Raw genomic sequence first — 21893 nt, 5'->3', positions numbered from 1 at the left:
ATAAAGGGTTCCAAAACCAACATAAAAACTGGATTGTGTCGACTCCAGACAGAGTAACCGAGCATTTGGGAGTGGAAATGAACCTGAAAAAGCCCAGAGCAGGGGTGCCAGAATGCCCATGTACCAGATACTGTATCGTTCATCGTGGGATTCGGTGCACTTCATGTCCTTAATTCAACCAATTGACAAGGAAGAAAACATTTAAAGCATCTGAACTCTTCCACAAGGCCCGAGATGAGACTGACTATATTTGTGAAATCACAGAATGCCAGCTTATACACAACCAAAGGGGAACGACAGTCGAAAAAGCATAGCCAGTGCGATGGGTTGTGTTGTCTTCCTGCCCAATCGCAGGTCATTCAATATCGACCGACGTAATGCTCAGTGCTCCCGTGGTTGACCTGTGATGAGCTGAGTCGACTTGCTTTATCGTACCGAAAAGATCTGTTGATATGTATGTTGAATTCCTAATTCAACGGATCCAGGGGCTTCCCACTCGGGGCTTGAGATGAACTTGGACAAGATGCTTGCTACCGCTTGGTCAGAGAAAGTCAAGATTGTGTCGTCTGCACGTCGCACTCTATTTGATCGCACATGCTGGTTAATGTGTAAGATGCTTTGTCTCTAGAACAAAGCCAGGGCACAGATGAGCGTAGCTGAGCCATGTCCATAGCCTTTGAGATGCGTGTCAGTTAGTCAAGACTGTCACACGCAACCTCTGCTCGGTACCTTCACGACACCAAGATACCTACCCATTTTCCTCTCGGGGGGGCGACCTTTCAGTTCTCAAGAATGCCTTGAAGAATTCTTTCACAGCACTGAAGCTTGCCCCTGTTGTTCCGGTGGTACTAGGGCAGCACCTGACAGAGGTTGAAAAGTACATTCAGATATCCTCGCATGCTGTCAGTTGCTGCCCTGATTGCGTTGTGCATATTGAAGTAACATCATAATTCTTGCGGAAGGTGATCTTCCATGTCAAAGCGCGTGCTGGAATTAAAGGGTCCGTCAATCCGGTGGCATTTGGATTCATGTCTAACGTTCAGCATCCGTAAAACCAGAATAGTACCCTGAGGGGGTCAGCAGGGTTGATACAGAGGGGGTCGTATATCTCACTCGATTTGAGATTTGAAAACTTGATTTTTGAACTAGAAAGCTCATGGCAATAGCTCCTAATAAAGTCCGTCCCGTACTAATCCAATGGAGACTAAACATCGTCATACTTACGAAGCGAGATGGCGTTCACGTAGTGCCCTCAATATACACCCTGGGGGCTGTGTTTATATAAACACTTGTTGTGGCTGCCTCTTATTCGTGCACTTTCATTTCCTTCTAAATCATATCGGTATTCCGGATGAGTTTCGGTCATGTACAGTGCTTCATAGCAACAAGTACAACTCCGGAAGCAAGGCTTTGAACGAATTGGAGATATTAATTCTCTGTGTCGACCTTTGCTAGCTGGTCTGCTCAAGATTCACAACGAGTAGTAATAAGGTTAGAGCCGAAAGGTCAATTCAGAAATAAGTTTGAGCAGTTTATATATGGATAATTGTTTTCTTTTTTGAAATCGACAACAGCATTGAGAGGGTATCCGCAGGCGTGCCTCTTCTCAAATTCGGAGACTGTGATCCTGTCGTTCTTATGCCTTTCGAACTTGCCCGGGTCATGCTTGAAGTTGCACTGCTTGACACCTAGACAACAATGTCCATTCAACCGATGAAGACAGTCTATGGTGTTGCGGTTGCAGGCTGCAAAAACTGGAGTCATCATGATACCAGATTGTATTTTGCAGACAAAAGAGCAAAAATGGAGGTCATCGTCATTAAAGATTGTGGGTCAGGCTATGGCCGAAAAGGAGCATGATAGTTGGTACTGTGCTGTATTCCTAGCTATCTCTCGTGACCATTGGTGATGGGAGAGTGGTCTCGCTCCATCACCGTGGGCTCTCCAACAAAGATTAAATAACCCGTTCTCAGTCCGTCTATCACCTTCGGTGAATTTCAAGTTGAGTGGGAGATCGGGCATATTCTTTCAGCCAGGTACATGAAGCCCTAAAACGATGCTTCCGCTTAGCCAAACGATTTTATTGTAAAACGGATTTATATCGACAGAGGAACACCTCGTCACTGTGCTGGTGTTTGGTGCATGATCCTCCCAGGAAGTCGCTGACATGTGTGGCACCATTGTTAGAACGGGTTGAAGGGGGGTCTCGATTCAACAATGGCATATTCGGGTCATTCGCCGTTGTGTATCTCGACTGCATCAAATATCAGCTTTCGTACAATGGAGGGTGTATAGGAAACAACGCATGGGATGGCTCACCAAATGCTTGTCCGCGACAGCGTTGGTTGAGAGGCTAGCCATGCCGTAATATTGCTCTCCTGGTACTCTTGGCTGTAACCCACAATGTTATGTATCAAATGACAACAAGCGAAATGCCTATTTTTGCACCCATCAATGCAGCTGATCTCGCGATCGCATTTAAATATATTTTTTTTCGACAGCATTGAATAGTTTCTGGATCTTGACATGATATGATTGATGAGAGCATACACGACTTGTGTTCATCAATGCCCGAACCAATTATCTGATGGTATGCAAGATCTTTGTAATAGTCGTATGCATACCTAGGAGAGTTGGACTCGGAGGCTCGTATCTGGCGTCATGGTTTGTGATTTTTACGATCCCATTTGTACCAACGCTGACGGTTGCCTTGATCCAGATGGAGATTAAAAACCGAACAATCGTTCGGCTTTCCGACGGGATCTAGGGCCCCCTAGAATATTCCAAGCAAGGTATGGAGGCTGTCCAACACGGTGATCACGTTCCTTTCCTCATTAATTTCCTCTGGGCTTAGGCAGTCCCTAAATGCGGGAAAGTAGCGGTAAATGTTAGACCAAATATCGGCAATCTTGTACTCATTTGACTTGTCCAGAATATTCAGGGTAAACGGAGGGACCGAGACTGTTGATCCCGCTGGCACCGACCATAGGGAGTGTGGGAAGTCCTTAGATCCGGCCTCGAGCCAGGTAGGCCAAGAAGAGGCTTCAAATATGGCCGTGAACGAAAAACCCGAGCCCTGGAAAGTCGGAGCCTGTTCCTACAGTCTCTTATTTCGCTTTGGTGGATTGTACAGAACCATGAGCACGTTTCTGGCGTGCCCAGATGCTAACATTAGGACGGTAGCACGCGACGTAGATACTCCTGACCAAGAAGCGCTGTTACGAGGCGCAATTGGGTCCCATGTATTCACCAAACGAATCCTGATGACGGTGCTAGGACGAGGTCAATCCTGCTTATTGCAAGTAGAACTCTCGCTTTAATTGGTGAGGCAGACGCTCTCGCCTGTCTCAGCATCTCTGCTACCTCCTAGTCGAGTATTGTTGAGTCAAAATTAGCCGAATGGATTATCGTGCGTTTCATACTGCTGAGTATCACAAGTCGGCCTTATTTGCTCTCCGTCTCTCAACAGCTCTTGCACGCGGTTTCTGCTACTTGAACATAGTCAAGAACAAGGCAGATTGGCTAGTCATGCACAAGGTGTCTTGATCATATATAGTGACTGTAAAATCGGCACAACATTCTCTACTGTGGTATCCCGCTATGCCATGTCAAGTCTCTTGCAACCTTCAATGCGAAGTATCAAGCAACCCCTACTCACAGTTAGTGCTATAAAGAATAATCAATCTGTGGTGAGAGTACTTACACCAATGCCCATTCTCATTTCAACTGATACACGATTGTATCAATAAATGAGCTTAACGGCACATGTTCCCCGTCGGTTCTGAGCTTGCATGGAGCTTCATGAGCATACCGTTGTACATAAAGCGTGCTAACAATAACCATCAGCAAGTAACGGAGAAGCTCGTGAATTTCTAACTCACTTCCACAAGAAACCAACAAGACACGCAGCTTGGGATGCTCATATATAGCATCATTGTCAGCCACAAGCCTCGCCCGTAGACCTTTCAATCAAAGGTCGTACGGTGAGAAGAATACGACCTTTCATCCAAATTTTTGGAAGCCCAAGCAGCACAATGGATTTGTAGTATTCTCCTTAAAGCGTTGGTCCATGGGCTGAAGCGAAATAATAAAAACGCACCATTAGTATGCAAGTTTATCAACAACATCAGGTGACAGGTTATGGCATTGTCCACGTAGACCAGAGCACATCATAGCTATTCGCGAACCACCATTATTGGTCGTAGGATCTCACAGACTTCATTCTTTTCAACCCGAGTCTCGAAAACTTGTAAGATGAGTCCAATGATCGCACCACGTGATGATTCGTTGTAGAGCAAGACGTTCCGTTTACCGATTAGTATGGTCGGAGAGTGATCGTCAAAGCTGTCCAGTGGGACACAACTATAAATAACCGGGGGTTCCCCAGAGGTCTGTGGCCTGCAGACAGTGGGAATGAGGGTGTGCTGCGGTATTCACATATCGAGTGAGTCAGGCGAGTGCATGTCAATCTTTCGACACGACATGGCGGCCAAATTACCAGGATCCCAGCCAGAATTTACATCGTGCGATTGGTCTTCACTTTCCAGTTGTTAGTCCCTATGTTTGCAATATCCTTCGGAAGTACTGGTCTGCGGCGACCATTCCGGGAATATTTGGTCGTAATTCTCAGACAATGCATTGATTTAGGTCGGTTGACGTTGATAAAACCAACAAAAGGAGTGGCAGCGAGACATGTCTCGTCTTGAGTATCGAAGGCTCATCCCGGACAGAAATAACATAAATGCCGGGCATCAGATCTCAGTAGCTGAACATTCTTCCAGGAACCGACATGACTTCTCCCATCTCTGCAATACAATCAGTTATTGACCGTAAAGTCTGACCTGATATGTGACTCACGCTGTGTAATTGGCATCTGGCGTCTATCCCTGGCAGGATTGCTATTATTTCAGCCGTCTGCAGTGGTCTTGATATTTATATGTCCCTCTGCATTGCTTCTTTGAAATCTCAATTGATACTACCGACAAAATTGCCATCCACATGACGAACCTCACGCGCTGTTTTCTATGGCTTCTGTGACTGTTAATATCGATAATTGCGTTCCTGACTGTGGTATGTACTTACCGTCCAAGTGATTGTATCGCTGCGACAACCTATAAGGTTGAGGCGCACCTTCACGGAGTTTAGGATTGCCCAACGAGGTTGACGGCCCAATGACTTAATGGTGACTAAGGGTCTGCGCCAGCATTACCTCCCAGTTTGGGGCCTGGTCCCAGTTGAGTTGGGCTTTGGGATATTCAGTGTCCTGTCAACTTATTTTGCAGATTGGGGTTTTGTGGATGACTCTTGCGTACAGGTGCTTGCACACACGACGCGACACAAAAATTCAAGTTGCTCCGTACTTCGCGATTCATTATATTCTCGAGGGGATGTAGGATAAATTTCACATTGATCCAAAATTCCCTGTCATGACAGAGTTCGTGTAGTCGCAAATTGGTGCGTTCAATACGGTTGGTTGATACCAGTTCGTATGGAGGACTGGACCCATAACTTGTCCAGTTGATCGTCGTCTTGTTCATCGTCACAAGAGCCAAAAAAGGCTTCATGCCTTCAATTGCTTTGTCAAGGCAAGGTTACAGTAGGGGAATCTGCAAAAGACTTCATCGCCGTATACAATTGGTGATACCCGGTTTACAGGGTGAAAGTCAGTCGGTGCTTGGGAAGGAACGATATGGCCGGTGCGCGTTGAATTTCAGACCATGAATTGGTGCAAAGGCAAGACTCATAAGATTTGGAAGCCGGGACACATCAGCCATCCATCGTGGTCGTTCCACGTAGGGAAGCCGATTGTCCCTCGCTCGAAACCAAACATGGGTCGCCCGTGGCGATGTCTGTCGGCGTAATCACCATATCGGTGCAACGCTTCGGACTTTTCCAAGTGACTGCTCACCTGTTGCAGGCATGGATGTTCTTTGAACCCGCCACTAATCAGTGAAAACACGTGGGCCCGTAACTCTGTTGAAATTGCAGTGATGCGTGACTGTGTCCGTGTGCGTGTTTAAATATTTGGTGCTGACGAAGTCGGATTAAAGTCGGTAAAGGAATCATTTTTCTATACTCGACGCGGGGTGCGACGCGGGCTCTTCAGATTTGGGAAGTCCCGTCAACGTCTGCCGATCCTCGTCTTGCTTGCAACGACCATTGCGTTTTGTATCGTCGTGGAGATCGGATCTATAGCGTGTCAGCGCCATGAGACAACAGTCATAACTGTACCTTACTAACCTGATAAAAATATCCTTTACTTTGAAGCCCATGTCCGGCGCGAGTGGTCATACCCCCTGGTAGGGGAAGTCTTATCCATAAGCTCGAAGGAAAATTCGATATTACTTGCGTCGAACCTTCTCAATGTCGAAGAAAGCGTGTCACTGGACTGCGTCAAAGTGTGTCCGGGCTGAAACTGAAACTCCCCATAAGGTGGGAAGAACAAGAGTATCGGAGCCACAGTGAGCGTTATTACCAACCAAATGCGAGGATGAAGCATGGTTTGCTTGTACAGCGGAAATTCCAAAAGGCGTGGATAAGTGTTGCGCTTGCACTGGGATCCTCGTAGCTCAAGGAATGCAGAAAATAGTTTCACCACTCCACTTCAACAAGCTTGGTTTTTGAAACATCTTTCCATCGTTATTTAAGCGGTTTGACGACTGATTTGGGCAAAGATATAGACTTACCATCACTGAGATCCGGGGACGTAGAGTGTAGCACATGGTACACCAGGAACGACACAGAAGCATTTCGCTTCCACCACCAGTAGATTGATACCATAACCTGCATTCCTAGTAATACGGAAGCGCCAAGCCTCCACTCGCGGTGTCTGGGTTTGCGTACAACCAAGGCAAATTCCTGACGTATCACTGTGTTCGGAAGAGCGTTTATATTAATGACCATGAGCGTTGTACCAAATCATGCTCTCCAACGGTCTGTTGTCATGTTCCAAGCAGACGCAAAGTGATCTGTTATCGTCTATGTAGAGCGCCAATTGACCGAATCCTAGGACAAAGTATCTTGGTCAGCATGCGGCGTGAAAGTGTCCAGGGTATCATACTGTACTGTATACCCCCGCGTGAGCGAACTGTGCCAGTAAAGTTGTAAAATCCGGCAGAGATATGTTCTAAGGGTGGGAAGTTCGAGTACGAGAGAGAGGTTTCTCATGCTGAGACCTGAGTCATGCGATAACATACGCGAGTCCTTGCTTGATTTTCTTACAAGCTGGATCACGGGCGTCAACCATCCCAAAATCCTTTCACTGTCGATAGGCGACAATTATGGTCGGCAGTTTGGTATATAAAAGCCACATAAAATGCGGGGAACAACTGGTATGTAGAGCGTATATGCCTGTAAAGCCATGTCAGTAACTCATTTCCCTCTAGAGCGGGGCATACTAACAGACAATGTATCCAGAAGCGAATTAAAGCTGGGTAAGGACAATGACTTGTCATCATTCCAATTCGATGCTGAAACGTAGAATACCACGGGCCCCAGCAAAGAAAAGAGGCATTCTGCCTCTATGACGAGCAGGTTACCATTAGCTCTGCCTGGCATGGAATCGATGAAATATGAGGACATAGGCCCTGCTCCCTGCTGCAGGCGGAATCCATGACCTATTGGTCTAATATGGTCAGAATAGCGTATGGTAGATCCTCCGGGATGTTGGCGATTACACACCAAACTATCTTTAGCTTCCACGGGTACCTCGAGTCCCTGTCTCCATTTCCGGCCAGATCGGCCATGTACAAGACGGCTTCGCGGGTGCTGAGAGACGTAATGGGGCCAAGCTGGGAGTCTTGGTTGTGATAAATTACTGGCGACGCCTCAAAGGTGTAGCTAGAGACGCGCCGCACACACACACACACTATCTGGTTGTAGGTGGTCAATATTCCATAGTGGCACAGATGCGTTCTGTGCAGACAGTTGAAGAGGATATATTATCGCTCGCATCATGCATAGAAATCGTGGATATGATAACTTGTAGCGCATTATGTTGTCGCTTGTGCTGCGTGTTGACGGGCGGCGTGTTAACGGGCAGTGTGTGGATGGTGTTGGTCTTCACTTCCTCCCTTTCAGCGGTTTCTGCCCACTCGCGGTCATCGGGAGACACGACCAAAGCTTTGGGCGTTTTGCATTGGCGATGGCATGTAAAAGGGGGCCACAATTATCTTGCATTGTCGGATGGGTTCATCTTTTGAACACGATTGGTTCACAGCCAAGTACATAGTCAGCGTTTCAGGATATGTTCTCGTCGATATGGTTGTCGCATCGATATGACATTTCCCTTGAAGGACGGAGCTTGTCGATAATAGAGGGGGGGGGGCTACAGGGTCGGTCAGATAGCATGTAAAGAGACAAAGGCCAGCCGCGGACAATGTCCAAAACGTCTTGAACTTTGCACGCAATATGGTACGAACATTGTTGTTATATATCTGCGAAGTAGTATATGTGAGTATCGTATTATGCTTGGACGGAATGAGATACTAACATATAATTTATGCAAAGTACCTACCTGTGCAAGTCCTCTTGGATGTCTGATTCCAGTATGAGAATATTATTCCCATCATATGCGCACTAGAGATATGAACAGGCAATACTCTGTGCGTGGATGAGAGAAGAAGCAATTGCTTCCACTAAAGCCAGAATCGACTCTATGGGGCTCATTTCCTGTGCCATATCGTCAATGTACGCTTCTCTTTCAGCTCCAGTCCCGGCCCAATGACCATGACGCGGGAGTCATGGTGCATTATGGCCAATGGTCAAGAGCCCCCAACCAAAGGACACCAGACCAGCAACTCTCAAGGCAAAATGAACCGAAGACATTATACGGCGAATCGGTGAAGAGAGCGATGTAGCAAGAGTTCGTAATACTGGACCTGCTCTAGCGGTTTGACTGCCTGGTTTTCCTCTGGCTTGCACTTGGGCTCTTCCATACCACTTTGAACACTTCTTCATGGCTCCGGCAATATCTGTATCGCTATGTTAGCATCATATCATCCTTCTTCAATAGGGATATACTAACACCGCAAAATTCGGCGTACATCGACATCAGATAGATTATCTACCACGCCCAAAGGAAGCCTTTCCCGACTCTGCGCACATCTTCGCGGAGAGTCCCAAGTCTTGGCTTATTGCGATTTCCTCTGGTATTCGTCGAATATCGACCATCGAGAGAAAAAAAACTTTCCAGGATTGTCGATAGGAGGTAATACCATTCGTGCTGATACTTTGGTTCTTGACGTGACGATAATCGGAAATAAAGTCCAATAGCCAAGAGCATGTAACCAGATAACGAGGCATCCTAATAGCAGCGAGTCGATATCCCCAAAATAACATTGGGTGCGTGTGGAATCAGATGAGATGCGTTGAAAATTGGTGCCTTCGAGTGAAGCTTGTTGATACCTAATACAAACAGCGCAGGGTCCTGGTATGGTCGCGAGGTATTCTCAAGCCGCGCCACAGAGGCTTAACCTCAGCATAGCGTTCTGGAGTAGTCGAAAGCTGATGGACAAACTTCATGTGTCCTCTCCGTCTAACGGAACTATTGCGCAGGGTACTGTGTAGAGCTTATATCTGTGGGGTACGTTATTATCGGGTCTTCGTTAGAAGGAGAGATGCTCACAGAATAGCACCACGCCCTGCCGCCTTGTATAATTCCTCGCGTTTACCAGCGGCCACCATTACATTAAGGCATCGTGGAATCCTCCGGTCTCGTTCCAGTTGGGAGTTCCGCAATCATATATGGTAGGTTGAGTTCCATAGTGATGGTTGGTTCTGGTGTCACGGATGTGAACTAGGCGTTGTAGGTATTTCTGGAATTTCCCGGCCCAATGAAAATGCATTTCGTCGGTGTCCAAACTTTGCGAGTGCTCGATTTCGCTCTTGGTGGTTTAACCTAATTCCATTTTCGGAAAGTCTTGTCGACGATGAACGATGAGGGAGTGAATGCAGTTTGAGTATTGACTTCGTGGACAGGAAGAAGTGCCACTGCTGCCGGTAAGACGATATTCTCAGAAGGCTTGATGCTCTTTATCATATCCAAGACGGTATATGGTCAGAGCAATGCTGAAATAGATGATGGGAAGCAAATATTAATTATAAGTGATATATAGTTCTTCAAAAAAGAAAAAATGAGGTTGGTATATACGGAGACGAAGATGATGAAGAAGTTTGAGGAAGACGCTCGTGTATACGGTGTATGAAGAAGTAGTATATTGAATGAAGGGAAAAAGTAGCTAGAAATTTCGATTAACTGGAAAGTGAATATCCTTTGATATGCATGATTCTACGGGGTCCTGTCAGAAAGCAGAGAAACAAAATAATGCAAGATTATCTACTTCCGATGCATAACTTTTTATGTATTTACACAAGTTCGTTCCATCAACATAATCAACACAAATCGCACTCACCACCTACAAACATCAGTTAGCCATCATCCACACTCTCCATGAAAAGGTCAGGAAAACTCACGAAAACGGCTCCGTATGCAAAAACACCTCCTCGACACTCCCCCCAAACACCCCCCTCTGCGCCCGCGCAGCCGCATTACGCGTATCATGCAACATACTAGCCGGGCCGCAAACAAACACTCCAACCTTTTTTCCTGATTCTCCGCTGGTAGCTGCAGCGACGATGTCGGGGAGATTGGGCCGGAAGGGTCTATTTACGGCGATGTTGTATGATCCCAAGAATTTGGAGGCGGAGGTGATGTTTGGCTCGGGGAGGTCTTTGTTTTTGGTATCGGTGTTGTTTGGTTCGGGTTCAGGGACTGCGTCTGGGTCGGTGGTGTCTTTGTTGGTAGGGGAGGGTTGGTTGTTGGATGTTATGTAGACGGAGATGGGGTTGTTTTTGGAAGCGTTGAAGGTTGATAGTTTCGTTTCGACTTCGTCGATGTACCAATCTGCCATATTTTGTTGGCGGGTTGCGAAGACGATTTGGATATTTCCATGCGCGAGGGAAGGTTGCTTCAGCGCTTCTTCGAGAACAGATAACGAGAATCCACCACCCGAGCCACCGGCTATCACAAGTATACGATCGAACTGCCCGAGACGTGTCTCGGATAGACCACCATACGGACCCTCCAACAGAACCTTCTTTGTACAACTGGGACTCTTTTCCGCAATCTTGGCAAGACGGCCCGTAATCCCGCGTTTCGGTTTGATATAGAAGACAATCTCGGATGCTTTGCCCATTGTTTCCGGGTCGTACGCGATGGAACCAATCGTGAACGGATGCGTTGTGAGAGAGTGTAGGCCAAGTGTGAAGAAGCGGACGAAGACGTGTTGGCCGGGGTGCCAGGAGATGATGGTTGGGATTTTCACGCGGAGGAGGCCGGAGGGGAGGAGGTCGAGGGTTGCTGAGTGGACGCCGTGGATGAAGAAGGTTCGGATTTGCGCTGTGAAGAGGGAGAGGAGGTAGATTGCGCCGGCGGCGATGAAGTAGTCCCTGGCTGTGTTAGCGGATATCATTGTATGGACCGGGATATAGCGTACCAGGATGACAGTCGGAAGTCGCAATGGAAGAAGAAGAAAAGGATAAACAGCAATGCGACGATGAAGTGGGTTGCTTTGAAGAATTCGTAGTATCGATTCCTATACAATCAGCATCATCTCATCACCGGTTGAGTACCGACGTACCGTATAGAAGGCAACGACATGACCGTCAAATAAGCCTGTGGAATAAGCGTCGCAACACCGGTCCAGTATGTCAAGCTCGTATTCCACTCCATAACCATATCGCCTTTGTGGATGTGATACACGATAAACGGGAAGGTGTGAATCAGCCCGAGGACGAACATGGCATAACTGGACCACTGATGAAACACCTGCAGCTTCTCATGAGGCACACCGGTCAACGCAGAGATCATGTTCGCTTTGGCTCCAAACGCCCTATCACCAGTCAGTAAATACCACAGACACCAGACCACCGGACCTACAAAACAAAAGGCAACATCGCCAAAGCCATCCACCCCGTCCTCGTCGCAAGAGGTGGACTACTCCCATAAGACTTGGACTGTACTTCCGGCCAGTAGTAGGGCTTCGGACCGAGCGTCATCGCAAAACAGAACACCGTTCCGGCAAGTCCGAGCAGTATAACCCCCAAACTCGGCGACCAATACCTCACCACCGGCAACTCATACCCCCTATACGCCAGATACCGTAACCCCGCCGTCGCCTTCCGCCAAACCGCACTCCTCTTAACCTGAACTGGCGCATACTTGGCCAGAAAGTTGACGATGGCGAAGACCCCGACCGTCGCGCAGAAGAAATATATCGTGTTGAGCGAGTACACGTGGTCAGCCTCGTACCTGCACTCGTTAGAACATCTCTTCCGGAAGCAGTAAAACGTGCCTACCAGTATCTCCAGTGGTAGTTACGATATACGCATTGGTCGGGAGTCATGGAGCAGCTATCGGCGCGGGAAGAGTGTAGCATCACCGGTTGATCCAGCCAGGGGACGCCCCCGGAGCCAGACCCTCCCGACATGTCCATGTCCATCATTTTGCTTGATCTGAAGTATAGAGAGTTGCAAATGTTTGCATTTTTGGAAGAAACATCATTATACTTAAAGATAGAAATACGAGAACACGTGCCTGCAACAAAGGTCATTCGAAATGGTCTATGTTGATTGGTTAATAACCCCCGGCAATGCTCACAATTGAGCAGATTTAAACCTTTTAGCGCCGGGAGTTAATTGGGATGTGCTGAGCGCATTTGCGCACATTTATTCTACTGATATTGACAGCGGATTTGGATTCCGTACCATTATTCGTATTCAATCTGGAAACACTTTTAAACATATACACAAAACATTCTCACGATATTAATCAATTCATCGGACCTGAAGCCACCGGGACTGCTGCCGGATAGGGCATCTCGTGTTTTTCTTCCGCCGGCGCAGTGACCTCAACACCACCTTCGGTCCATAGACCGTGGTCGCGCAATGCCTGATATCCTCCCCGCAGACTATCGCCTTCGATGCCCTTCGCCCGGAGTACACTTGTCGCGACTCTCGCGGTATCACCGTTATAGCAAATCACCAGCACATGATGTCCCTTTAATTGCGAAATGACCTTTTCTTCATTGAAAATCGCATCCAATTCGCGCCATTCCGTTTCCAGAACCTGCGGATCCGAGAATGGCTTCGGGGTGTGAGAGTTCAGACTCTGCAGCGGGATGTTGACGGAGCTTGGGAGGTGCCAGGTGGAAAAGTCGGGAGCGGTGCGGAGGTCAAGGACGCAGCATTGGGGACGGAGAATGAGGTTGGAGAGGAGGTTTTGGGTGAGAGATTTCGGGGATTCGTAGAAGTGGGTGAAGAGGACGATGGGACTACGCTCCCAGCTTTCGTCGTAGCGGTAGAGGTCGACTTTTGTCAAATCCTGTCATCGTTAGTATAGGATGATCCGGGAGACGATAAAGGGGAAGTACCTCATTGCGAATGGGATGGAACTTGTCGGCTCCCAGCTTCGAGAAGTACTCGGAGATATACTGGTATGGCAGGTCGCAGCACAAGAAGACCGAGTGGATGAGACCGTCCGGACCGGCAAGTTCAGACAGAGTCCCTGCTTCTTTGCGCTTCTCGAACATCTGGAACAACCCCTTCAGATTGAACCCAGAAGATGGACCACAAACAATACCCTCGCGACACAAATCCAACGACCACGAGAAAGAGTCAAAAGAGTTCACCTCTTCAATAACATCCACCGCAGCCTTCCATGGAAACTCAACCGGCGCCATTAACGCAAACGACCTCGGTCCAGGAACCCTATCCCCCGCCGCCGTACAAACCCCCAACCTAACCACACTAGGCTTCACATCCTTAAAATACGTCCCCAAACCCGTCATAGTCCCCGAGGTCCCCATCCCCGCGCACAGCACGTTGATCTCGGGTAACTGTCTGAAGATCTGTGGCCCCGTCCATCGCACATGCGCCCCCCAGTTATCATCATTCTCGTACTGATTCGGGTTAAGGATCTCCTTGGACCCCAGGGCCATCGATCGCGCGTTCTGGATACCCCCGCGCTCATCAAATGGCTCGGGCTGCGAGGGTCCACCGAAGAGCGTGATGTCGAGCCCGAAAAACTGCATAAGGCGCAGTTTAGCTTCGCTAGTTTTGTTGCTCAGGAACGCGCGCACGTCGTCGACGCCGTGCATCACCCGGGCGATCATGGCCATGGAGATCACGGTCGAGCCGGAGCTGTATTCGATGACGGTTTTGGTGGAGGGGGTTACGCTTGATTGGAGCATGTTCATTGCTGCAGGTTGTTGTCAGTACTGAGTGCATATTTGTGATACGTCGCTCTTTTTTTTTTTTTTTTTTTTTTCAGTTTTGGGAGTGGTACCAGGCATGGATTTGACGTTGTTGGCTGGGTGCATGGTCATCATCTTTGCATAGATGCGAACGCCATCCTTGTAGAATGGATTCAGATGCTCCGGGAGCTCAACCAACGGCAATGGAGGTGCTGAGTCCGGATCGAAGTATTTTTTCAAGGCATCTGGGCCCGTGTAAACGTTTCGTTCGTTACCTGACATTGTGCCTGAGATGAAGAACTGAGGAAGAAGAATAATAGCGCCTAGGCTTGGAGTACAGAGTGCAGCAGAGGGGTAGCTTATAAAGCCCTGCATGTACACGCTTCCCCTCTTTAATTCTCGTTTATTTTCCCGTCCCTGAAATTCAATCTTGTGCCCTGTTCCTATTGACTTTTTGCGAATAACCGCGTCAACCTGCCCCACTATACAGCACCTTCTGTATACCAGTGACAGCGAAACTACTACTGCTCTTGGTATATGCGGGAAACACCCGACATCAGCACGCATTGAACTCGTATCCAAGTTGTTTACCGACGGAATACATGTCGCCATTCGAGTCCAGACATTATTAAAAAAGTACCTTGAGGCCAATGCCCAGAAACCTCAAGATCCTCGATCCAGTCAAGATCAGCCCTGTATGTCGGCTGAAGCCTTGAGTTACTCTATACAGGATATGAGCAACACCCCGCGAACCCTTTCTCCTACGAGCAGGGTACTCACTGCCAAGAGCAATCGACAATGTTTGCAGTGTACAAGCGAGAAAGGCAGAGGACCTTGGGTGAGAGTGTTTGAGCGGGTTTCATTTAGCGTGCTTCTTGGGTGCAGATCTCTATTGCGGATGTAGCGTTGAGATCGGCGGTTTTTTTACAAGTCCATTCCTCGGGAAAAGGTGACAACAGGAAAATAACTATTTTGGGAGGGGACGGAAATGTGAAGAATTCGGAAGATTGGACCGGGTTGCGTTTTAAGCTCCGGCGTTTTCTGTGTGGCTTCTGTGCGGTTTTTATCTTTTCTTTTCTTTTTGTCAACATCTCGGAGGATATCTGAGTGTCAAAGTGTGACGGTCAGACCAGCATCATGGCTTCCGAGGTCGAGGTTAAGCAGGCCAGTCCAGGCACGCCGCAGTCAGTCTCGCAGCCAGAGACCCCTGTTGAAGGCAATGGCAATAATGGCGGGTTTATTTTTAATGAGCAGACTAATTATGTTCCTAAGAGCACTATTATCACGGTTTGTATACGCATACCCTGGTCTAGATTTGGAAGAAGCTAACCATGCACCCCCCGCAAATAGATCTTCCTCGCCTGCTCAACAGTCGATCTCGTCGCATTGATGGACCAAACCACTCTCGCGGCCAGTTTGTCCATTATCGGTAATGCATTGGGAGCCAGCGACAAAACCTCCTGGATCTCAGGCGGCTACTTCGTCACCTCAACCTGCTTCCAGTTACTCTACGGCCGTCTGTCCGACATCTGGTCCCGCAAACTCGTTCTCTTCGTTGGTCTAGCGATCTTCTTCTTCGGTTCGTTGGCCGCGTCTCTCGCGCAGTCTGCCACGCAACTCATCATCTTCCGCGCCTTTACTGGTGTCGGTGGAGGTGGGTTGATGAGTGTGGCTCAGATGATTGTTAGTGATGTCGTGCCGCTAAGAGAACGGGGGAAGTATCAGGGTATCCTGGGTGCGGTTGTTGCTATTGCGAATGGTATTGGGCCGGTTATTGGAGGTGCGTTGGCGAGTATTAATGAGGACTCGTGGAGATGGATTTTCCGATTGAATCTGCCGCTCACGGCTATTTGCGTTCTGGCTGTGTTTTTCTTTATGCCTCTGCGTGCAGTAGAGGGTGATTGGAAGGCCAAGCTCAAGGCCGTGGATTTCATCGGTGCTGGTCTTGCACTGGGCGGTACTGCTGTGTTACTCCTGGGATTGAACTGGGGCGGCGGTGAGTATCTCTGGAACTCAGCGCATGTCATCGCGACACTCGTCGTTGGTATCGCTGTATCCATTGGATTCGTGCTTTGGCAATGGAAGGGCGCTTCGACGCCGTTGGTCCCTATGCACATCTTCAAGTCGAGGATTGTGAATGGGGCGTGTTTGACGATGTTCGTCAATGGGTGGAACTTCCTCGTGCAGGTGTATTACATTCCGACGTTTTATCAGTTGGTGTTTAACTACTCGACTGTTAAGGCGGGTGCTATGTTACTGCCCATCACTTTGCTCCAGAGTACGTTCCTTCAATGCATAGTCTATGACAGGATGCTAACTTGAACAGCTGTGAGTAGCACCGTCTCCGGCCTGATCGTGCATTGGGCTGGTCGCTACCGAGAGTGTATCCTCTTCGGGTGGATCATCTGGGCTGTTGGTCTGGGATTGTTCTCGACTCTGGATGAGAACTCCGGAATCGGGAAGCAAATTGGATACGGTATCTTGACGGGTGTTGGTGTTGGAAATACATTGCAGCCGTGAGTTCTTATTTGCCATGAAGCAATTGCAAATACTTACATTCATAGTGCTCTGATCGCCGTCCAAGCCGGTGTCGAGCGACGCGAAATGGCCGTTGTCACTGCGTTCCGGAAGTAAGCATCCATTCATTACCAGCATAGCTACATGATAACTAACACGTCCTCCTACAGCTTCGTCCGCAACCTCGGAGGAACCCTCGGCCTCGCCATCGCCGGCACAATCATGTACGTCCTCCCCAATTCCCAATCATCCAGATCTAAGACAACTAACTCATCCAGCAACAACCTGATCTCCTCCTCAATCTCCTCCCTCGGCCTCACCTCCGAGGAAACCCGCTCCTTCCTCGCCAGCCCAACAAACTACCTCTCCAAACTCCCCGCCGACGAAGCCGAGCACGCCCGCTCGTTAATCATCCCCGCATACCGCAAGGGTTTCCGGATAATTTTCATCATTGGCGCGGCGCTCTCAGCATTGGCATTCGTGCTAGCCGTCGTACTTATGCCACAGGTTACACTGAATCGCGACGATGACAAGAAGTTAAAAGAGGAAGGTAAACAGCGAATCAAAGCCGAGAAGGAGAAAGGGAATCGCGATGAGGAGAATGCAAGTAGGTGAACGTGATAGTCCAGTATCAGGATGGACTATCGCTATTACCATTATTACCCAATGGGGTAATAAGTCAATGCACGCTAAAAACACTATCACACGAGTTCATTGTTTGTTCGGCGCTAATCGCTCGTTCAGATCGGGTGGCAGTACGCTAATACGAGGCGAGGGGACAAAGAAGCGTGGATGGTTGACAAATTGGTGGTCGGGCATGTATATTATCAAGAATATATACGGAATGGTCGAGCTCTTTTCTGTTTCTTATGTTTGTCTCTTATATAATTAATATCAAGAATAATAATACTATAGCAATATGCCGACATATCTAATCCTCAATTCCGACCAAGGTACGATATCCACATCCATCCTTTTCATTCAATTCCCATCCCCATCCCCGATCCAAAAAGCAAAAAACCGCAAACAAAACTAACCCGCGCCATGATATGACAGCTCTCCCCAAATCCCTCTACGAAACCCTCCTCCGCCGCGCAAACACCACCCTCCTCGCAGCAACCCGCTACCTAACGCCCGAAGTCTCAAGCTCCTTCTTCCACCTCCCGAAACATGACTCATCGCTTGTGATCCCTGTTAAGATTGATTTGCTTTTGCGGTATGATGCGGCGGGGGCTGTGAGGGGGTTTCTTTTTGCGGGGGTTACACATGTTGATGCGGTTGTGTTGCAGGGGGGGAGGGGTGTTTGGAGGGGTGGGAGTTGTGGGAGTTGTGGCAATGGGGTTAGTGGGGGTGTTAATGGAGATGTGGGAAAGGAAGGGGAGTATGAGGAGGGATTAAGGAGGTTGTTTAGGCAGGTTAGGATGTTTTTGGAGCGGTCGAGGGTTGTGCTTTTGGGGTCGGGGACGGATGTGCCGGGGGTGAGGGACGTGGTGATGACGGAGGTTGGGGATGTTGCTTCTTTTATTCATGCGTGAGTCTCTTTTTGTTCTTTTCTTGCTTCGCTTTTTCTTAACGTGTCGAGGCTGAGGTGAGATGAGCAGTGACATCCCGGATGGAGATGGACCAGAATCAGCGACGGACAAGGTACTTCAATTGGTAAGTACGAGTAACTCCTGCTCTGTTCTTTAGAAGAGTTGGTATAGCTGACTGTTGCTTGTACGCGTAGATAGATGGATCATAACGAACAAGGATGGTAATCCGCAGGAAACCGGAAATGATGAATGCATCGAGGGTTGGGATTTCTTTGTTTGTTGCATTTATACATGTATGAATTTCACTATCACGCGTCGTTTGGGCTTTTGATTCACCGCTAGAAGTGTTTTGTTAGGAATTTTTGGGCATATATACGTTTTTCTCTTTTCTTCACTCTTTTCTCTTCCTCTTCAGATTCCCCCATCGTATACGGAGTCCGCTCTATATACAGTATGGTATCTATATAGTTTTTTATCTTCACTATTTTGTCAGCATCATTCTTGGTCTGTCATGATGGTAGGGCTGGATTTCAGTCTCTCGCTATAGGATGTGTTAAAGCGCTCTGTCCCTCTATTTCCCGTACAATTTTACTGACGTCTCTAGATTCACATACAGCTCGAACCGTTGTCCACAAGTCGATGTATTTGCGCGTAACAATAGGACATCCACGGAGAAGCAGGGTGCCTTCGCCTGCGCACCAGAATTATATGTCGTCTCTCTTTTTGTCCTGGGTTTTATAACATGTACGTATAGATCCTTTCTTTCTGGAATGATGAGTTACTAACATACCTACTCCAGACGGGGTCTGGGTCAACGACAGTTCTGGCGGGACGGATATATATACGAACGCTACAACGACGCGATCCACCCTCTAAGCCTGTACGAAGTGCCAACGGATAGATGTATAAATCGGCGGTGGTTCTTAGATCTATAACAGTGGATCTGCGAGGTGGCGTTTTGGTACCTGAAGTCTCCGTCAGGGAGGGCATGTGGTATAGCGTGCTTTCTGCGAGAGACGCGATACCTATTATATTCGGGAGTTGGTTCACAGCTACTCAATCCTAGTCTTCTCAGGGACGTTGACGATGGGTTCGAGCTGATGATGGGCTGTTTTCGTATATTCTCTTTGTGGGGGACCTCATTCTCAGACGGTATAAATGGCGTGTGGCTCCTTTTCTTTGCTTGTCTCTTTCTCCTGGGCTTGGGTTATATAGTATGTACGTTAATAACCCCCTCTACATCACTGGGCGGAGGCTAACATGCTCCAGACACATTAACGAGCTTGCGATCCCGTCCCGAAGCGTCATACCGTGGATTCAAAGCGGAACATCTGTCTTGGTTGTTCAAAGAACTATGATTGTTGTGACGTTCTGCACTGTCGCCGGACTTAACATACAGAGGCCACTGAGTCCTGTCCGGTCCGTCTTCACGACCTTGAACTCTGGTCGAATCAAGTGGCTGCGAAAGGGGTGAGAGTGCTTTAGTGGTGAGGATGAGACAGTTGTGAACACAGAGTGGTCAGCTGCTAAGCGCCATTACTGAGCAGCCCCTTTCTCACCCGGGACACAATCTAGCGATAGAAGAAAAAGGGAGTTTTGCTACTTCTTATGTGATTCGGCTTCTTTATACACACGAAGGACTTCCAGGAGAAAGTCGCTTTGCTCGCATGATTTGAACATACAGCATGACTGGCGGTTGTCTTTGCTGCCCTGGTGGACAGCTCTCCAGTAAATTTTCGAAGCCCGGAATTAAAGCACCCGATTCTGACTGGAACATGATGGCGCTGTACGTATATGCGAGTCCTGACCTAATGATTTGCTGGTATTAACGCTGAATTTCAGGTTGTGGCATCTTGTTTTAGAAAGTTTTATATAGAAATCGCAAGATGTGAAGGACTAGGGCTCCTTCGGCATATTTCTGGATACTATGTGGTAAGTAGTCCACTACCTGGCCAATTCGTCATGGTGGGTAACATTCGGTCGTCTGTCAGCTGTGTCGAAGCACTAGACGACACCTGGAATTGGTTGCTGGGTATTATGTGCGAGCTCAAGGTCCTCCACAGGGGAGCCTTATCCGGAAACCTCAATTGCTGGGAAACCGTTTCCGAAGGCGAGTATGCACTATATTCAGCCTTGCGGATCCTGGAATATCAATAACCTCGCCGAAACGAAATGAGGCGGGCTGTCCCAATCTTCGTCTCCATTACGACTGTCGGTAGGAAGTCTGCTAAGTTAGGGTGAGTGGGAAAGCACAATGGAGAGAACACTCAATCCACCAGTTCTTTACGAATCGAATTTTCCCCTCAAGCTCGATACATTGAGCATATGACCTTGCCAGGTGGCTTTCAGCAATTCACGATTCGTGAATCATCCGGACAACTACCAGGGAAGCTCCTCACACGAGCGGTTTATTTTCAGGGCATCCATTCGCTACATGTGTCTGTTTTGGGGCTAATAAAAAACAACATAAGACGCGCCGTGCGGTACTCCATGCTCTTTTTTAGATGGCTGGTGAAGCTTGATATTCCAACCCCGAATGTTCTGCACATGCTTTTCAGCAGGGCATCCAATCGCAGCCTTGGAGAGTGGCTTTTTGTGGCAAATGCGACGAATGCCCAGGCTGGTCTCTCCGTCATGACAAATGCTACACGGGAGTGCCGTGGTTTGGTGTGTTCAAAGTCCGCAACGGACTTCTGAACCTCGTCATTGTCACAAACGAGGAATACAAGGTCTCATTCCCCACCAGCTGGCACTTGTGCCTACAACAGGGAACAAGGCTTGGCTTGAGGGTGGCACTCGGAGGGGAGCCAGTGGATCTCCATGGCAAAGTCCGGCTATAGTTTATGGTACGGAATGCATTCTAAGATTGTGTAATCTCGCCATTGTTCGGGCTAGAAATTCGATTTATCTGCCGCTCAGTTCGAAAACAAAGTCAAGGGGAGCAGTGACTGCTTTCAGGAAGCTTTTATGTGCTTACATCAGAGGTATGTATAATCATTCATCTGGTTTTTGCTCTTTAGCTAATGCTGGATAGGTTGGAATAGCGCATCACGTCGGCTCGGTCTTTCGGTGTCTGAGGGACCAGATGAAGATCAACAAATAACGACGGCCTTTCTTGCATTGAGCACTGTCGGAACTTTCATAGCTCCGAGCGGCATGAATAACAGAACGACGTCTTAAGCGTGCCATGTGAGGTTCCTGGACACAGCCTGGCTGCTAGTATATAATTAAATTACGGTGGTATGTGCCAAGATTATTCGTGATACTAGATTACTAATTATCAAATGCATCGAGAGAATTTCTACTGACTCTTGCTGACTCTCGCTCAGGATACCCCGATTTAATTCTCGCGATCACGAGCAACTGATAATGGCCGGCGGGGAAAGCACTCTCACACGCAGCAATCTTTTGCTCTGCAACCTGGACAGCAAGCTACATGTAATTCTGTAGTTCGAAGTACTTATTTCCTTAGTCTTTAACCCAGAACGCAGCTAACAAGGTCAACTTTCAGCGCCTTCATGGACTAGCATGCGAATCTTGCGGAATCGCAAAGGAATCAGCTCTGTATTCTCCGGCTGTGCCGGCTTTTCCC

General features: G+C 48.2%; 5 protein-coding genes across 5 annotated transcripts; 3 read left to right on the top strand and 2 right to left on the bottom strand.

Annotated features, from left to right (window-relative positions):
* Window positions 1–10295: 10295 nt before the first annotated feature.
* On the bottom strand, window positions 10296–12508 carry ASPGLDRAFT_82000 (ferric reductase family protein). Its single transcript, XM_022550144.1, has 6 exons — window positions 12358–12508; window positions 11939–12310; window positions 11640–11891; window positions 11496–11594; window positions 10474–11448; window positions 10296–10415 (listed from the first exon to the last, which is right to left on the bottom strand). The coding sequence occupies exons 1-6, from the start codon at window positions 12501–12503 to the stop codon at window positions 10409–10411; spliced, it is 1851 nt and encodes a 616-aa protein (XP_022401474.1). The 5' UTR covers window positions 12504–12508; the 3' UTR covers window positions 10296–10408.
* A 321-nt stretch (window positions 12509–12829) lies between these two features.
* On the bottom strand, window positions 12830–14534 carry ASPGLDRAFT_125526 (putative cysteine synthase B; the record flags this gene model as incomplete). Its single annotated transcript, XM_022540569.1, has 3 exons — window positions 12830–13381; window positions 13431–14257; window positions 14345–14534. The coding sequence occupies 3 exons, from the start codon at window positions 14532–14534 to the stop codon at window positions 12830–12832; spliced, it is 1569 nt and encodes a 522-aa protein (XP_022401473.1).
* Window positions 14535–15273: 739 nt separating this feature from the next.
* On the top strand, window positions 15274–17601 carry ASPGLDRAFT_1471718 (putative MFS drug transporter). Its single transcript, XM_022541912.1, has 6 exons — window positions 15274–15539; window positions 15603–16530; window positions 16579–16768; window positions 16817–16882; window positions 16940–16993; window positions 17048–17601. The coding sequence occupies exons 1-6, from the start codon at window positions 15390–15392 to the stop codon at window positions 17382–17384; spliced, it is 1725 nt and encodes a 574-aa protein (XP_022401472.1). The 5' UTR covers window positions 15274–15389; the 3' UTR covers window positions 17385–17601.
* On the top strand, window positions 17537–18669 carry ASPGLDRAFT_1471639 (uncharacterized protein). Its single transcript, XM_022541911.1, has 5 exons — window positions 17537–17722; window positions 17826–18300; window positions 18368–18425; window positions 18496–18594; window positions 18647–18669. The coding sequence occupies exons 1-4, from the start codon at window positions 17689–17691 to the stop codon at window positions 18508–18510; spliced, it is 582 nt and encodes a 193-aa protein (XP_022401471.1). The 5' UTR covers window positions 17537–17688; the 3' UTR covers window positions 18511–18594; window positions 18647–18669.
* Window positions 18670–20577: 1908 nt separating this feature from the next.
* On the top strand, window positions 20578–21631 carry ASPGLDRAFT_1471524 (uncharacterized protein). The gene is made up of 3 exons (XM_022541910.1): window positions 20578–21285; window positions 21336–21541; window position 21631. Exons 1-2 carry the CDS (start codon window positions 20943–20945, stop codon window positions 21479–21481), a joined length of 489 nt encoding a protein of 162 aa, XP_022401470.1. The 5' UTR covers window positions 20578–20942; the 3' UTR covers window positions 21482–21541; window position 21631.
* The last annotated feature ends 262 nt before the right edge of the window (window positions 21632–21893 follow it).

This window comes from Aspergillus glaucus (genome assembly GCF_001890805.1).
Source record: "Aspergillus glaucus CBS 516.65 unplaced genomic scaffold ASPGLscaffold_9, whole genome shotgun sequence".
Lineage (NCBI taxonomy): Eukaryota > Fungi > Ascomycota > Eurotiomycetes > Eurotiales > Aspergillaceae > Aspergillus > Aspergillus glaucus.
The sequence above is the reverse complement of the archived record's forward strand: the minus strand, read 5'-3'. Positions and strand labels throughout refer to the sequence as shown.

Excerpts from the sequence above, each read along its gene's own strand:
- ASPGLDRAFT_82000 (XM_022550144.1), bottom strand. The coding sequence starts at position 12,503 with ATGATGGACATGGACATGTCGGGAGGGTCTGGCTCCGGGGGCGTCCCC. Across the intron at positions 12,311-12,357 it reads AACTACCACTGGAGATACTG|GTACGAGGCTGACCACGTGT; the intron begins GTAGGCACGTTT and ends TAACGAGTGCAG. Across the intron at positions 11,449-11,495 it reads GACTTCCGACTGTCATCCTG|GGACTACTTCATCGCCGCCG; the intron begins GTACGCTATATC and ends TAACACAGCCAG.
- ASPGLDRAFT_1471718 (XM_022541912.1), top strand. The coding sequence starts at position 15,390 with ATGGCTTCCGAGGTCGAGGTTAAGCAGGCCAGTCCAGGCACGCCGCAG. Across the intron at positions 16,531-16,578 it reads GCCCATCACTTTGCTCCAGA|CTGTGAGTAGCACCGTCTCC; the intron begins GTACGTTCCTTC and ends TAACTTGAACAG. Across the intron at positions 16,883-16,939 it reads GTTGTCACTGCGTTCCGGAA|CTTCGTCCGCAACCTCGGAG; the intron begins GTAAGCATCCAT and ends GTCCTCCTACAG.
- ASPGLDRAFT_1471639 (XM_022541911.1), top strand. The coding sequence starts at position 17,689 with ATGCCGACATATCTAATCCTCAATTCCGACCAAG. Across the intron at positions 17,723-17,825 it reads AATCCTCAATTCCGACCAAG|CTCTCCCCAAATCCCTCTAC; the intron begins GTACGATATCCA and ends ATGATATGACAG. Across the intron at positions 18,301-18,367 it reads GTTGCTTCTTTTATTCATGC|CAGTGACATCCCGGATGGAG; the intron begins GTGAGTCTCTTT and ends AGGTGAGATGAG.
- ASPGLDRAFT_1471524 (XM_022541910.1), top strand. The coding sequence starts at position 20,943 with ATGCTACACGGGAGTGCCGTGGTTTGGTGTGTTCAAAGTCCGCAACGG. Across the intron at positions 21,286-21,335 it reads TTTATGTGCTTACATCAGAG|GTTGGAATAGCGCATCACGT; the intron begins GTATGTATAATC and ends AATGCTGGATAG.